This window comes from Cherax quadricarinatus, unplaced genomic scaffold (assembly GCF_038502225.1).
Source record: "Cherax quadricarinatus isolate ZL_2023a unplaced genomic scaffold, ASM3850222v1 Contig509, whole genome shotgun sequence".
In the NCBI taxonomy this organism is placed as follows: Eukaryota; Metazoa; Arthropoda; class Malacostraca; order Decapoda; family Parastacidae; genus Cherax; species Cherax quadricarinatus.
The window spans coordinates 10,733-25,585 of NW_027195535.1; the positions used below are offsets into that span (position 1 = coordinate 10,733).

The 14,853-nt window shown below is 40.4% G+C and overlaps 1 protein-coding gene across 1 annotated transcript in view; it reads left to right on the forward strand.

Annotated features, from left to right (window-relative positions):
• Positions 1-703: 703 nt before the first annotated feature.
• The window catches only part of LOC128684058 (midasin-like), a 126,612-nt gene continuing 112,462 nt past the window's right edge, over positions 704-14,853 (forward strand). Inside the window, exons 1-2 of the mRNA XM_070080479.1 lie at positions 704-869; positions 14,470-14,701. Coding sequence (XP_069936580.1) covers positions 772-869; positions 14,470-14,701 — 330 coding nt within the window. The 5' untranslated portion in view covers positions 704-771. The remainder of the gene's footprint in view (positions 870-14,469; positions 14,702-14,853) is intronic.

Genomic DNA, 14,853 nt, shown 5'->3' on the forward strand with positions numbered 1-14,853 from the left:
AGCTCTATTGCTCATTTAATATATGATAGTGTAAACATCATGCTTATATATGCATTTGAAAGGGAAATAAGGCTATGTTTCACTTTACAGTGATTTTTGCTACACAGCAGCAGCCTGGAACCTAATCTGCTAAAGATGCAGGGCCCTCCTGTATATGTTAGTATGAAACAGTTCATAAACAAATATATTATTGACACTTTGGATGTGCAGTATACCTTAAAATGACTATGGGCATGTAATGACACTTGTGTCCCACAGTGCTTATGTGGAAGTGAAAAATATGAAAATCCCCCCCCCCCCCCCCCAAAAAAAAAAAAAAAAAAAAAAAAGCAAAATGTTTTAATACACAGCATGTGGCAAAACCTAATGTTGCCATCATGTTGTCGCCAACCTTCAGCCACACACCTTCATATCTCTGCAAGTATTGAATGAAGTTTAATTTTTTGGTTTTATTACCACCACAAAAATGAGCCTTTTTTTTTTTTGAGTTTTTCTTTTTAAATTTGTAACACATGGGGGGGGGGGGTAATTTTGAGGGTCATGATGGTCAAGGGGTTATAGCATACAAAATGTTGTAATTTCAGAATTTTATTAAATGTGTACTCTAGCAAACTTAACCCATTCATTGTTACATTCATTAATGTTTTAAAGAAATCATGATTATGATTTCAATAAGTAAGATAAGTTTTTCTGTCCACAGGTCATGGAAATATCCGTGCACATCCAAACTTCCAGTTGTTTGCCACACGTCGTACTTTGGGAGGATCCAAGATGGTTAGTGGATATGCTGCCCTCCTAGATAAATTATGGACCACAGTTACCCTAGAGACCCTCACTTCCTCTGAATTGATTCAGCTTGTTGCTACTAGGTAAGCATTTTGTTTTTCTGTAATAAACCATGGTAATTTTTACAGACAGGTGGTTGAAGATGCCGTCATCGTCATAACACATGGTTTAGTGGCGAGAGAATCTTTTAATCATGTTTTTCCGGGAAATTTTCCTGCTGACTATACAGTGGTTTCAATCCCCAACATGTGTTGAATTTTGATGAGGCAGGGTTATCTAGGAAGCATATACAGTCAAGAATATAGATGAGCAAGCAAGAAAAAAGTAGAGATGGTTTCAAGGAAATTAAGGATCACTTTGTATTTCTTCTTTGTGTAAATAGCACAAGTGATTTCATAACACTGCAGATGTTACCTGAGTAGTTCTATGTTATTGGTAAAGTTACTGAATTTTTCACTGAAAAGGATCCTAACAAATCTATGATTCTGGAGCAGGCAATAATGCCTTGTCATTAGCTGTATAAAATATGTACTGTGATAAAAAGCAGACCAGAAATACATTACAGAATACTTGAACACTCCAGTATTACCACCACAGCAACCAACTTACACAAACACAAAATAGTACAGTCATCTCCTGTGAAGGTTCATCAGCCCTATCAGACCCTCGAAGTGTATTTGATAAGGCTTGTTCCTCCTTATGGAAATTAAAAGATAGAAAAATCAATAATACCATAATAAGATAAACAATTTTATTAATATTAAAAAAAATGGTAAATATAAATCACTTAAACATGAAATTAATCCTACTTGAAGCAAAGAAATAAAAAATGAAATATATAATTAGTGATTCAAAGCTGATATGTACACAATATGTAGTCAAGAATGGTGCCGTGCCGATGTTCTGGGCACGTAGCTCTGAATCTTGGTTTGGAACGCTGAGCTTGTTGTTGATGATGGGGGGGGGGGGGGTTCACAGGTGGACGTGACTGTTAACACTGAGTAGACAGTGACCCCAACACTAGTAGAGATTCTGATGAACAGAGGTACTGTGATCCTCTGACCACCACAACACTTGTGAAACAGTTGAGTCGCCAGTAAAGAACTACCGTGAAATGCTGGTGGAGGTGTAACTGAGAGAAGACTGCTAGAATGGTGTGTAGCCGACTGGGTGGTCAGCTACGTGTGGAATGGGGACCAGTGTAGGTAGAGATGCCAGATTGACACTCATACCTTGTCAAAATCTATGCTGCCCCTTTTATCTCGCCTGTGTCGGATGACCCAAGCCAAAAATCAAGGTTAAAATAAAGAAATACAAAGCTACACACTGCTTGAGAAATCACCCACATGATAGGCTTTTTTTTTTTTTTAACAAGTTTTTTTCAACAAGTCACCCACCAAGGCAGGGTGACCTAGAAAGAAAGAAAATCCCCAAAAAGAAAATACTTATATCATCATCATTCAACACTTTCACCTCACTCATACATAATCCCTGTCTTTGCAGAGGCGCCCAGATACGACAGTTTAGAAGCATATACAAAGGTATATAACATATCCCTCCAAACTGCCAATATCCCAAACCCCTCTTTTAAAGTGCAGGTATTGTACTTCCCATTTCCAGTACTCAAGTCCGGCTATATAAAAAAATCGGTTTCCCTGGATCCCTTCACTTAATATTCCCCTGCTCACACTCCAACAGATCGTCAGGTCCCAAAAACCCCCCATTAAGTCCCCCATTCACCCCTATCTAAAAACCCATGCCTCTAGCTGGAAGTTAAAACCCCCTAGCCCAAAAAACCTCCTTTTTCCCTCCCCCCAAACCCTTTTTTAGGGTGCCCCCTACCCGCCTTCCTTCCCCTACAGATTTATATGCTCCCCAAATTGTTCTACTTTTTTCCCTTTTCTTTTGAATGACCAAACCACCTCAAAAACCCTTTTTTTCAGCCCTTTTGATTAATATTTTTTATTAACCCCCACACCTTCTCTAATTTCCACCTCGAATTCTCTACATGTTTACACCAAAATTCCTAGACGGGGCCGTCTCTGCTGCCTCCAGCCACCTCGCTGCAGCTTTTTAAAAACTTCACACCCATATAAAGTGTTGGTACCACTATACTTTCATACATTTCTTTTTTTTCCCTCCATGGATAATGTTTTTTTCTTTCTTTTAAACCCAACCGCCGTATCCCCCCCAGGGGGGGGCCCCAAAAAAACAGTTTCTCCTTTTACTTTTAAAGTAAATATACAGGAAAGGGTTACTCCCCTTGCCCCGGGTTTAGTCCCTCTTAAAACCCACTGATGGTTTCCCGGGGGGAAAGAATTCTGTTCCACCCCCCCATGGAGAAATAATGTTATTTTGTCTCTAAAATACCTCAATGCACCACTCCCCTTTTTTTCCTTCATCAGTTCTATGATTAACCTCATCTGCTGCCCGCCCCCCAAATCTCTGAAAACATTTACTTTTTCCCATACCCCCTCCCCCAATTGATATCAGTTTTCTTTATCTTCATTTGATACCCTCATCCCCCTTTCTTATCTATGTGCCCCCCTTTCACCTTTCACCCCCTTTCCCAAACTGTCCACAAATTTGAAACTTTTTTTTAGAATCTCTCATAAGAAAAAAGAAACTTGCCCAACCCCCATTTTGTTTTTATTCCCCAAAATTTTTAATCCCCCCTTTAACCCTCAACCCCCTAGCATTTACTTCTATCCCCCCATTTATAAATATATTAAAAAAAATTGGTGAGATTAACACCCTCCAAGACCTGTTTTTCTGAGGGGGAAAAATCTCCCTCTCCTACACCCCCCTAACCTAAGCCTCACTATCCTCAAAAAGCTCTCTACAGCATTTAATAACTTGGTACCTATTCTTGTAACATTTTAACATTGTTTCCCCTACCCACTCTGATGTATACTTTCTAAATCTATAAATCAATGAAAACTTCCCTACCTTTATCTAAATCTTTCACATATATATGCTTTAATGTAAACACTTGATCTACACATTCCCTACCCACTCTAAAGCCTCCTTGCTCATCTGCAATCCTTCTCTCTGTCTTACCTCTAATTCTTTCAATAATAACTACCGTACACTTTTCCTGGTATACTCGGTAAACTTCTTTTTTTTCTTTTTCAACAAACCGGCCATATCCCATCAAGGCAGGGTGGCCCAAAAAGAAAAACGAAAGTTTCTCTTTTTAAATTTAGCAATTTATACGGAAGAAGGGGTTACTAGCCCCTTGCTCCCGGCATTTTAGTCGCCTCTTACAACACGCATGGCTTACGGAGGAAGAATTCTGTTCCACTTCCCCATGGAGGTAAGAGGAAATAAACAAGAAGAAGAACTAGTAAGAAAATAGAAGAAAACCCAGAGGGGTGTGTGTATATATATGCTTGTACATGTATGTGCAGTGTGACCTAAGTGTAAATACAAGTAGCAAGACGTATCTGAAATCTTGCATTTTTATGAGACAGAAAAAAAGGACACCAGCAATCCTACCATCATGTAAAACAATTACAGGCTTTCGTTTTACACTCACTTGGAAGGTCGGTAGTACCTCCCTGGGCGGTTGCTGTCTACCAACCTACTACCTAGAACTCGGTAAACTTTTTTTTTTTATTATCACACTGGCCGATTCCCACCAAGGCAGGGTGGCCCGAAAAAGAAAAACTTTCACCATCATTCACTCCATCACTGTCTTGCCAGAAGGGTGCTTTGCACTACAGTTTTTAAACTGCAACATTAACACCCCTCCTTCAGAGTGCAGGCACTGTACTTCCCATCTCCAGGACTCAAGTCCGGCCTGCCGGTTTCCCTGAATCCCTTCATAAATGTTACTTTGCTCACACTCCAACAGCACGTCAAGTATTAAAAACCATTTGTCTCCATTCACTCCTATCAAACACGCTCACGCATGCCTGCTGGAAGTCCAAGCCCCTCGCACACAAAACCTCCTTTACCCCCTCCCTCCAACCCTTCCTAGGCCGACCCCTACCCCGCCTTCCTTCCACTACAGACTGATACACTCTTGAAGTCATTCTGTTTCGCTCCATTCTCTCTACATGTCCGAACCACCTCAACAACCCTTCCTCAGCCCTCTGGACAACAGTTTTGGTAATCCCGCACCTCCTCCTAACTTCCAAACTACGAATTCTCTGCATTATATTCACACCACACATTGCCCTCAGACATGACATCTCCACTGCCTCCAGCCTTCTCCTCGCTGCAACATTCATCACCCACGCTTCACACCCATATAAGAGCGTTGGTAAAACTATACTCTCATACATTCCCCTCTTTGCCTCCAAGGACAAAGTTCTTTGTCTCCACAGACTCCTAAGTGCACCACTCACTCTTTCCCTCATCAATTCTATGATTCACCTCATCTTTCATAGACCCATCCGCTGACACGTCCACTCCCAAATACAGTGGACCCCCGCTTAACGATCACCTCCAAATGCGACCAATTATGTAAGTGTATTTATGTAAGTGCGTTTGTACGTGTATGTTTGGGGGTCTGAAATGGACTAATCTACTTCACAATATTCCTTATGGGAAAAAATTCGGTCAGTAGTGGCACCTGAACATATTACTGGAATGAAAAAAGTTCGTTAACCGGGGGTCCACTGTATCTGAATACGTTCACCTCCTCCATACTCTCTCCCTCCAATCTGATATTCAATCTTTCATCACCTAATCTTTTTGTTATCCTCATAACCTTACTCTTTCCTGTATTCACATTTAATTTTCTTCTTTTGCACACCCTACCAAATTCATCCACCAATCTCTGCAGCTTCTCTTCAGAATCTCCCAAGAGCACAGTGTCATCAGCAAAGAGCAGCTGTGACAACTCCCACTTTGTGTGTGATTCTTTATCTTTTAACTCCACGCCTCTTGCCAAGACCCTCGCATTTACTTCTCTTACAACCCCATCTATAAATATATTAAACAACCACGGTGACATCACACATCCTTGTCTAAGGCCTACTTTTACTGGGAAAAAATTTCCCTCTTTCCTACATACTCTAACTTGAGCCTCACTATCCTCGTAAAAACTCTTCACTGCTTTCAGTAACCTACCTCCTACACCATACACTTGCAACATCTGCCACATTGCCCCCCTATCCACCCTGTCATACGCCTTTTCCAAATCCATAAATGCCACAAAGACCTCTTTAGCCTTATCTAAATACTGTTCACTTATATGTTTCACTGTAAACACCTGGTCCACACACCCCCTACCTTTCCTAAAGCCTCCTTGTTCATCTGCTATCCTATTCTCCGTCTTACTCTTAATTCTTTCAATTATAACTCTACCATACACTTTACCAGGTACACTCAACAGACTTATCCCCCTATAATTTTTGCACTCTCTTTTATCCCCTTTGCCTTTATACAAAGGAACTATGCATGCTCTCTGCCAATCCCTAGGTACCTTACCCTCTTCCATACATTTATTAAATAATTGCACCAACCACTCCAAAACTATATCCCCACCTGCTTTTAACATTTCTATCTTTATCCCATCAATCCCGGCTGCCTTACCCCCTTTCATTTTACCTACTGCCTCACGAACTTCCCCCACACTCACAACTGGCTCTTCCTCACTCCTACAAGATGTTATTCCTCCTTGCCCTATACACGAAATCACAGCTTCCCTATCTTCATCAACATTTAACAATTCCTCAAAATATTCCCTCCATCTTCCCAATACCTCTAACTCTCCATTTAATAACTCTCCTCTCCTATTTTTAACTGACAAATCCATTTGTTCTCTAGGCTTCCTTAACTTGTTAATCTCACTCCAAAACTTTTTCTTATTTTCAACAAAATTTGTTGATAACATCTCACCCACTCTCTCATTTGCTCTCTTTTTACATTGCTTCACCACTCTCTTAACCTCTCTCTTTTTCTCCATCTACTCTTCCCTCCTTGCATCACTTCTACTTTGTAAAAACTTCTCATATGCTAACTTTTTCTCCCTTACTACTCTCTTTACATCATCATTCCACCAATCGCTCCTCTTCCCTCCTGCACCCACTTTCCTGTAACCACAAACTTCTGCTGAACACTCTAACACTACATTTTTAAACCTACCCCATACCTCTTCGAACCCATTGCCTATGCTCTCATTAGCCCATCTATCCTCCAATAGCTGTTTATATCTTACCCTAACTGCCTCCTCTTTTAGTTTATAAACCTTCACCTCTCTCTTCCCTGATGCTTCTATTCTCCTTGTATCCCATCTACCTTTTACTCTCAGTGTAGCTACAACTAGAAAGTGATCTGATATATCTGTGGCCCCTCTATAAACATGTACATCCTGAAGTCTACTCAACAGTCTTTTATCTACCAATACATAATCCAACAAACTACTGTCATTTCGCCCTACATCATATCGTGTATACTTATTTATCCTCTTTTTCTTAAAATATGTATTACCTATAACTAAACCCCTTTCTATACAAAGTTCAATCAAAGGGCTCCCATTATCATTTACACCTGGCACCCCAAACTTACCTACCACACCCTCTCTAAAAGTTTCTCCTACTTTAGCATTCAGGTCCCCTACCACAATTACTCTCTCACTTGGTTCAAAGGCTCCTATACATTCACTTAACATCTCCCAAAATCTCTCTCTCTCCTCTGCATTCCTCTCTTCTCCAGGTGCATACACGCTTATTATGACCCACTTCTCGCATCCAACCTTTACTTTAATCCACATAATTCTTGAATTTACACATTCATATTCTCTTTTCTCCTTCCATAACTGATCATTTAACATTACTGCTACCCCTTCCTTTGCTCTAACTCTCTCAGATACTCCAGATTTAATCCCATTTATTTCCCCCCACTGAAACTCTCCTACCCCCTTCAGCTTTGTTTCGCTTAGAGCCAGGACATCCAACTTCTTTTCATTCATAACATCAGCAATCATCTGTTTCTTGTCATCCGCACTACATCCACGCACATTTAAGCATCCCAGTTTTATAAAGTTTTTCTTCTTCTCTTTTTTAGTAAATGTATACAGGAGAAGGGGTTACTAGCCCATTGCTCCCGGCATTTTAGTCGCCTCATACGACACGCATGGCTTACGGAGGAAAGATTCTTTTCCACTTCCCCATGGACAATAGAAGAAATAAAAAAGAACAAGAGCTATTTAGAAAAAGGAGAAAAACCTAGATGTATGTATATATATATATATATATGCATGTGCGTGTCTGTGAAGTGTGACCAAAGTGTAAGTAGGAGTAGCAAGATATCCCTGTTATCTAGCGTGTTTATGAGACAGAAAAAGAAACCAGCAATCCTACCATCATGCAAAACAGTTACAGGTTTTTGTTTCACAGTCATCTGGCAGGACGGGCTGGGTGGTTGCTGTCTACCAACCTACTACCTACTCTCGGTAAACTTATTCCCCTATAATTTTTACAATCTCTTTTGTCCCCCGTCCCTTTATATAAAGGAACTATCCACACTCTGCCAATCCCTAGGTACCTTCCCCTCTTTCATACATTTCTTTCTTCTTTCTTTCAATACACTGGCCGAGGCGGGGTGGCCCAAAAGGAAAAACGAAAGTTTCTCCTTTTACATTTTGTAATATATACAGGAGAAGAGGTTACTAGCCCCTTGCTCCTGGCATTTTAGTCGCCTCTTACAACACGCATGGCTTACAGAGGAAGAATTCTGTTACACTTCTTTATGGAGGTAAGAGAAAATAAACAAGAACAAGAACTCGTAAGAAAAATGGAAGAAAACCCAGAGGGGTGTGCATATACATATATGCCTGTACATGTATGTGTAGTGTGACCTAAGTGTAAGTAGAAGTAGCAAGACGCACCTGAAACCTTGCATGTTTATGAGACAGAAAAATGGACACCAGCAATCCTGCCATCATGTAAAACAATTACAGGTTTCCGTTTTACACTCACTTGGCAGGACGGTAGTACCTCCCTGGGCAGTTGCTGTCTACGAACCTACTACCTAGAACTCGGTAAACATTTTTTTTTATTATTTTATTATTATCATACCGGCCGATTCCCACCAAGGCAGGGTGGCCCGAAAAAGAAAAACTTTCACCATCATTCACTCCATCACTGTCTTGCCAGAAGGGTGCTTTACACTACAGTTTTTAAACTGCAACATTAACACCCCTCCTTCAGAGTGCAGGCACTGTACTTCCCATCTCCAGGACTCAAGTCCGGCCTGCCGGTTTCCCTGAATCCCTTCATAAATGTTACTTTGCTCACACTCCAACAGCACGTCAAGTATTAAAAACCATTTGTCTCCATTCACTCCTATCAAACACGCTCACGCATGCCTGCTGGAAGTCCAAGCCCCTCGCACACAAAACCTCCTTTACCCCCTCCCTCCAACCCTTCCTAGGCCGACCCCTACCCCGCCTTCCTTCCACTACAGACTGATACACTCTTGAAGTCATTCTGTTTCGCTCCATTCTCTCTACATGTCCGAACCACCTCAACAACCCTTCCTCAGCCCTCTGGACAACAGTTTTGGTAATCCCGCACCTCCTCCTAACTTCCAAACTACGAATTCTCTGCATTATATTCACACCACACATTGCCCTCAGACATGACATCTCCACTGCCTCCAGCCTTCTCCTCGCTGCAACATTCATCACCCACGCTTCACACCCATATAAGAGCGTTGGTAAAACTATACTCTCATACATTCCCCTCTTTGCCTCCAAGGACAAAGTTCTTTGTCTCCACAGACTCCTAAGTGCACCACTCACTCTTTTTCCCTCATCAATTCTATGATTCACCTCATCCTTCATAGACCCATCCGCTGACACGTCCACTCCCAAATATCTGAATACGTTCACCTCCTCCATACTCTCTCCCTCCAATCTGATATTCAATCTTTCATCACCTAATCTTTTTGTTATCCTCATAACCTTACTCTTTCCTGTATTCACCTTTAATTTTCTTCTTTTGCACACCCTACCAAATTCATCCACCAATCTCTGCAACTTCTCTTCAGAATCTCCCAAGAGCACAGTGTCATCGGCAAAGAGCAGCTGTGACAACTCCCACTTTGTGTGTGATTCTTTATCTTTTAACTCCACGCCTCTTGCCAAGACCCTCGCATTTACTTCTCTTACAACCCCATCTATAAATATATTAAACAACCACGGTGACATCACACATCCTTGTCTAAGGCCTACTTTTACTGGGAAAAAATTTCCCTCTTTCCTACATACTCTAACTTGAGCCTCACTATCCTCGTAAAAACTCTTCACTGCTTTCAGTAACCTACCTCCTACACCATACACTTGCAACATCTGCCACATTGCCCCCCTATCCACCCTGTCATACGCCTTTTCCAAATCCATAAATGCCACAAAGACCTCTTTAGCCTTATCTAAATACTGTTCACTTATATGTTTCACTGTAAACACCTGGTCCACACACCCCCTACCTTTCCTAAAGCCTCCTTGTTCATCTGCTATCCTATTCTCCGTCTTACTCTTAATTCTTTCAATTATAACTCTACCATACACTTTACCAGGTACACTCAACAGACTTATCCCCCTATAATTTTTGCACTCTCTTTTATCCCCTTTGCCTTTATACAAAGGAACTATGCATGCTCTCTGCCAATCCCTAGGTACCTTACCCTCTTCCATACATTTATTAAATAATTGCACCAACCACTCCAAAACTATATCCCCACCTGCTTTTAACATTTCTACCTTTATCCCATCAATCCCGGCTGCCTTACCCCCTTTCATTTTTCGGTAAACATATTCCCCTATAATTTTTACAATCTCTTTTGTCCCCCGTCCCTTTATATAAAGGAACTATCCACACTCTGCCAATCCCTAGGTACCTTCCCCTCTTTCATACATTTATTAAACAAAAATTCCAACCACTCCAACACTATACATGTATATCCTCCTGCTTTTAACATTTTTGTCATGATTCTGTCAGTTCCAGCTGCTTTACTCCCTTTCATTCTATGTAATGCCTCGTGCACCTCCCCCACACTCTCATCATACTCTTCTTCACTCCTAAAAGATATTATACCTCCCTGGCCAGTGCATGAAATTATCGCCTCCCTTTCTTCATCGACATTTAAAAGTTCCTCAAAATATTCCCGCCATCTACCCAATACCTCCAGCTCCCCATCAACTAACTCCCCTACTCTGTTTTTAACTGACAAATCTATTCTTTCCCTAGGCTTTCTTAACTTTTTTATCTCACTCCAAAATTTCCTTAAAATTTCGTGACAGTGCCTCTCCCCTTTTTCTCTATCACACACTCATTCTACCAATCACTCCTCTTTCCTTCTGCACCCACCCTCCTATAGCCACAAACTTCTGCCCCACATTCTAGTACTGCATTTTTAAAACTATTCCAACCCTCTTCAACCCCCCTACTACTCATACTTGCACTAGCCCACCTTTCTGCCAATAGTTGTTTATATCTCACCCTAATTTCCTCCTTAGTTTATACACTTTCACCTCTCTCTTTCTTTCTGTTGCCATTTTCCTTTTGTCCCATCTACCTCTTACTCTAACTGTAGCTACAACTAAATAAAGATCCGATATATCCGTTGCCCCTCTATGAACATGTACATCCTGAGGCCTATCCATCAGCACTTTATCCACCAATACATAATCTAACAAACGACTTTCATTATGTGCTATATCATACCTTGTGTATTTATTTATCCTATTTTCATGAAATATGATGTATTACTTATTACCAAACCTCTTTCTACACATAGCTCAATTAAAGGCTTCCCATTTTCATTTACCCCTGGCACCCCAGATTTACCTTTTACTCCCTCCACAATATTTTTACCCACTTTAGCGCTGAGATCCCCAACCACAAGTACTCTCTCACTTGATTCGAAACTTCCCATGCCCTCGCTCAACATTTCCCAAAATCTCTCTCTCTCCTCTATTCTTCTGTCTTATCCAGGTACATAAACGCTTACTATAAACCACTTTTCACATCCAACCCTTATTTTACACCACATAATCCTTGAATTTATACATTTATATTCCCTCTTTTCCTGCCATAATTTATCCTTCAGCATTATTGCTACTCCTTTAGCTCTAACTCTATTTGAAACCCCTGATCTAATCCCATTTATTTCTCTCCACTGAGACTCTCCCACCCCCTTCAGCTTTGTTTCACTTAAAGCCAGGACATCCAGGTTCTTCTCATTCATAACATCCACAATCATCTCTTTCTTATCATTCACACAACATCTACAAACATTTAGACATCCCACTTTGACAGCTTTCTTCTTTTTCTTATTAGTAGGCTATACAGGAAAAGGGATTACTGGCCCATTGTTCCCGGCATTTTAGTTAACTTTCACAACACACATGGCTTACAGAGGAAAGATTCTTATTCCACTTCTCCATGGATATGAAAGGAAAAGCAATAAGAACAAGAACTATTAAGATAAAATCAAAGAAAACTCAGATGAGTGTATGTACAATAAACGTGCACAGGTCTCCCTCATCATTTGCGTTTTCCACTTTTGTGGGCTTTGAACATTCGCAAATTGCCAGCCGCCCAATCATATTTAAAATACGTCATTACATATGTTAGGAATTTTGGTGGTGGCAGAGTTTGTTTGGAGATAGGACAAGATAGTCCTTCAGTATGACACTAATATGAATTCTGCAGCTTATTTATCTATCACAATTCATCTAATATGACATAATAAACAATATTAATAACATAGAAACATGACATATACTCTAGAATGAATAAAATATGTCATTAAGTATGTCACGAGTGTTGCTGTGTTGTTGTTGTTGGGTGTATAAGGGCCACTGAGAGCATAAGCCGTACATAGTGGTGGAGGAGGCAGTAAAGACTAGAGACACTGGTGTTGTCAGTCGCCCTTTATAACTCCAACAATACTGGAGGAGTTAGGTTCGTGCTGTCCTTTTCCTATCAATTAATCGCTTAACTTACTTGCTACTCTGTTAATGCTACACTTTATTGCTGGCTGGCGCTATGACTTTTATTGACTCCTGCTACTTTAGTATCGTACGTATCGTAGAATCACTGAATCACTCCACTTTGGTACTCTGCTATGAATTCTTTTTTGATTTCTATAGTTTTTCTCACCTTCTTTACCAATGGGCTGGCACTAGTACAATATTTTACGATGTTTTCGTGTGTTTTATAATTGTTCATGGTTCAATAGGTTAAGGAAGCAGTATTGTTAGGCTAAGTAAATGCTATTATTATATCTCCCTACAACATATTTGTGCGCCAAACATTTGCGATTTTTCAACATTTGCGAGGTTCTTGATTCCCTAACCCTCGCAAATGTGGAGGTAGACCTATACATGTATGTGTAGTGTGACCTAAGTGTAAGTAGAAGTAGCAAGACGTACCTGAAATCTTGCATGTTTATGAGACAAAAAAGACACCAGCAGTCCTACCATCATGTAAAATAAATATAGGCTTCCGTTTTACACTCACTTGGCAGGATGGTAGTACCTCCCCGAATGGTTGCTGTCTACCAACCTACTACCTACCCATGACAGGCATATGACCTTTAAAAGAAATAGTGAGGCTTAAATGATGTTACACTATGTAAGTCCAAATCAAAACAGGAACAATTTGCAGCATAAAATTTTAAACAAGAGTGAAGCTCTTGTTGAAACCCAATTAACCCAAACACACAACACATTAAACAGGAGTGGAATGAATACTTACAGATTTGATGGGAGCTGCAAGTCAAGTGACTGACCACCGGTAGGAGAGAGACTCGTCACCTCCCACCGGGTACAGGAGGAGGGGTAGGGTAGTGGGAACGATGCACCCACCCTAACAGAACAAGCATACTGTCCAGTAAACTACCACCACCATTCATGCATACTTCCACCACTCTTATCTAATTAACTTTTCCCCCCTCACACTCTCCCATACCAAGACTTATAGTCAAGGAATGTGAGAAAAATTAGCGAGGAAAAAGCTCTAAAAAACGAAAGTTGTGTAATGCATGAGACAATATTTCAACTGACTGTCACGACTTGACCAGTCAGAGAAATAAACGAATCATGGATGTATCTGTTGCCAAATTTCACTTTTCCCAACAAAGAGTATGCAAGTTAGAGATCCAGAGCATCCCCTCAGCCCAGTAGAGCCACGGCAACTGTACTTAAAAAAAAAAAAAAAGTGTTATTTTGCAAAATTAAATATTTCTGAAACATACTCATTTGATGAGCCAAGATACACCCCTCACCCCCCCCCCCCCCCATTTTTTTTTTATGACTCTCACTGAAGTAGGGAGACTTGAAATAGAGGAAACGCTTTCACCATCATCTATTCAGTCAATATCTTTCCAGAAGCATGCTGACATAACATTTCAGATAGCCCTCATTTTTTTCCTCATAATTACTTCACATAAAAATATTTTTTTCACAAGGTAATAGCTTTTAGTAATATATCCCTGCATTATGAAAAGGTTTATTGTATAGTGATTGGTAAGAAGTGTTATTTAAAGTGTGACCTTAATATTAACTTTCAGAATTGTGCTTATGTTCTTGAACCACAAAAAAAATAAAAAATAAATTATCAAATGTCAGTGGGTCTCAATTTTCTAGCATGATCATGTTTAATCGGAGTTCTTAAGTCCTCATTTTGAAAACTGAGTGATACTCCTACAGTTTACCTATTTCAGATGGCCAAAACTAGAATCTATATCGGAGAAGCTAGTTGATGTTTATCTGATGCTATCAGCTGGGCAACATGATGATGATCGAGATGGCGACAGCCATGCTGACGTTATGAATATGACTTCCATCAAGGTGTCTGGTCGTTTAGTGTCAACCCGTGACCTTAAGAAATGGTGCTCAAGAGTTTCCTCTCATGTTGATAATATAGAAATTTCATTGGCTAACACAGCATTCCAGGTAGTAGATTTTTCTCTAGTTACAATGCAGCCTCTCCTCACTCAACGACGGAGTTCCGTTCCTAAGACCACGTCAGTAAACGAATTCATGGCTAAGCAAGGAGCATGCTCTAATGGCAGTGGGCTTGTGTCAGTCATTTTTTTATATTGTTT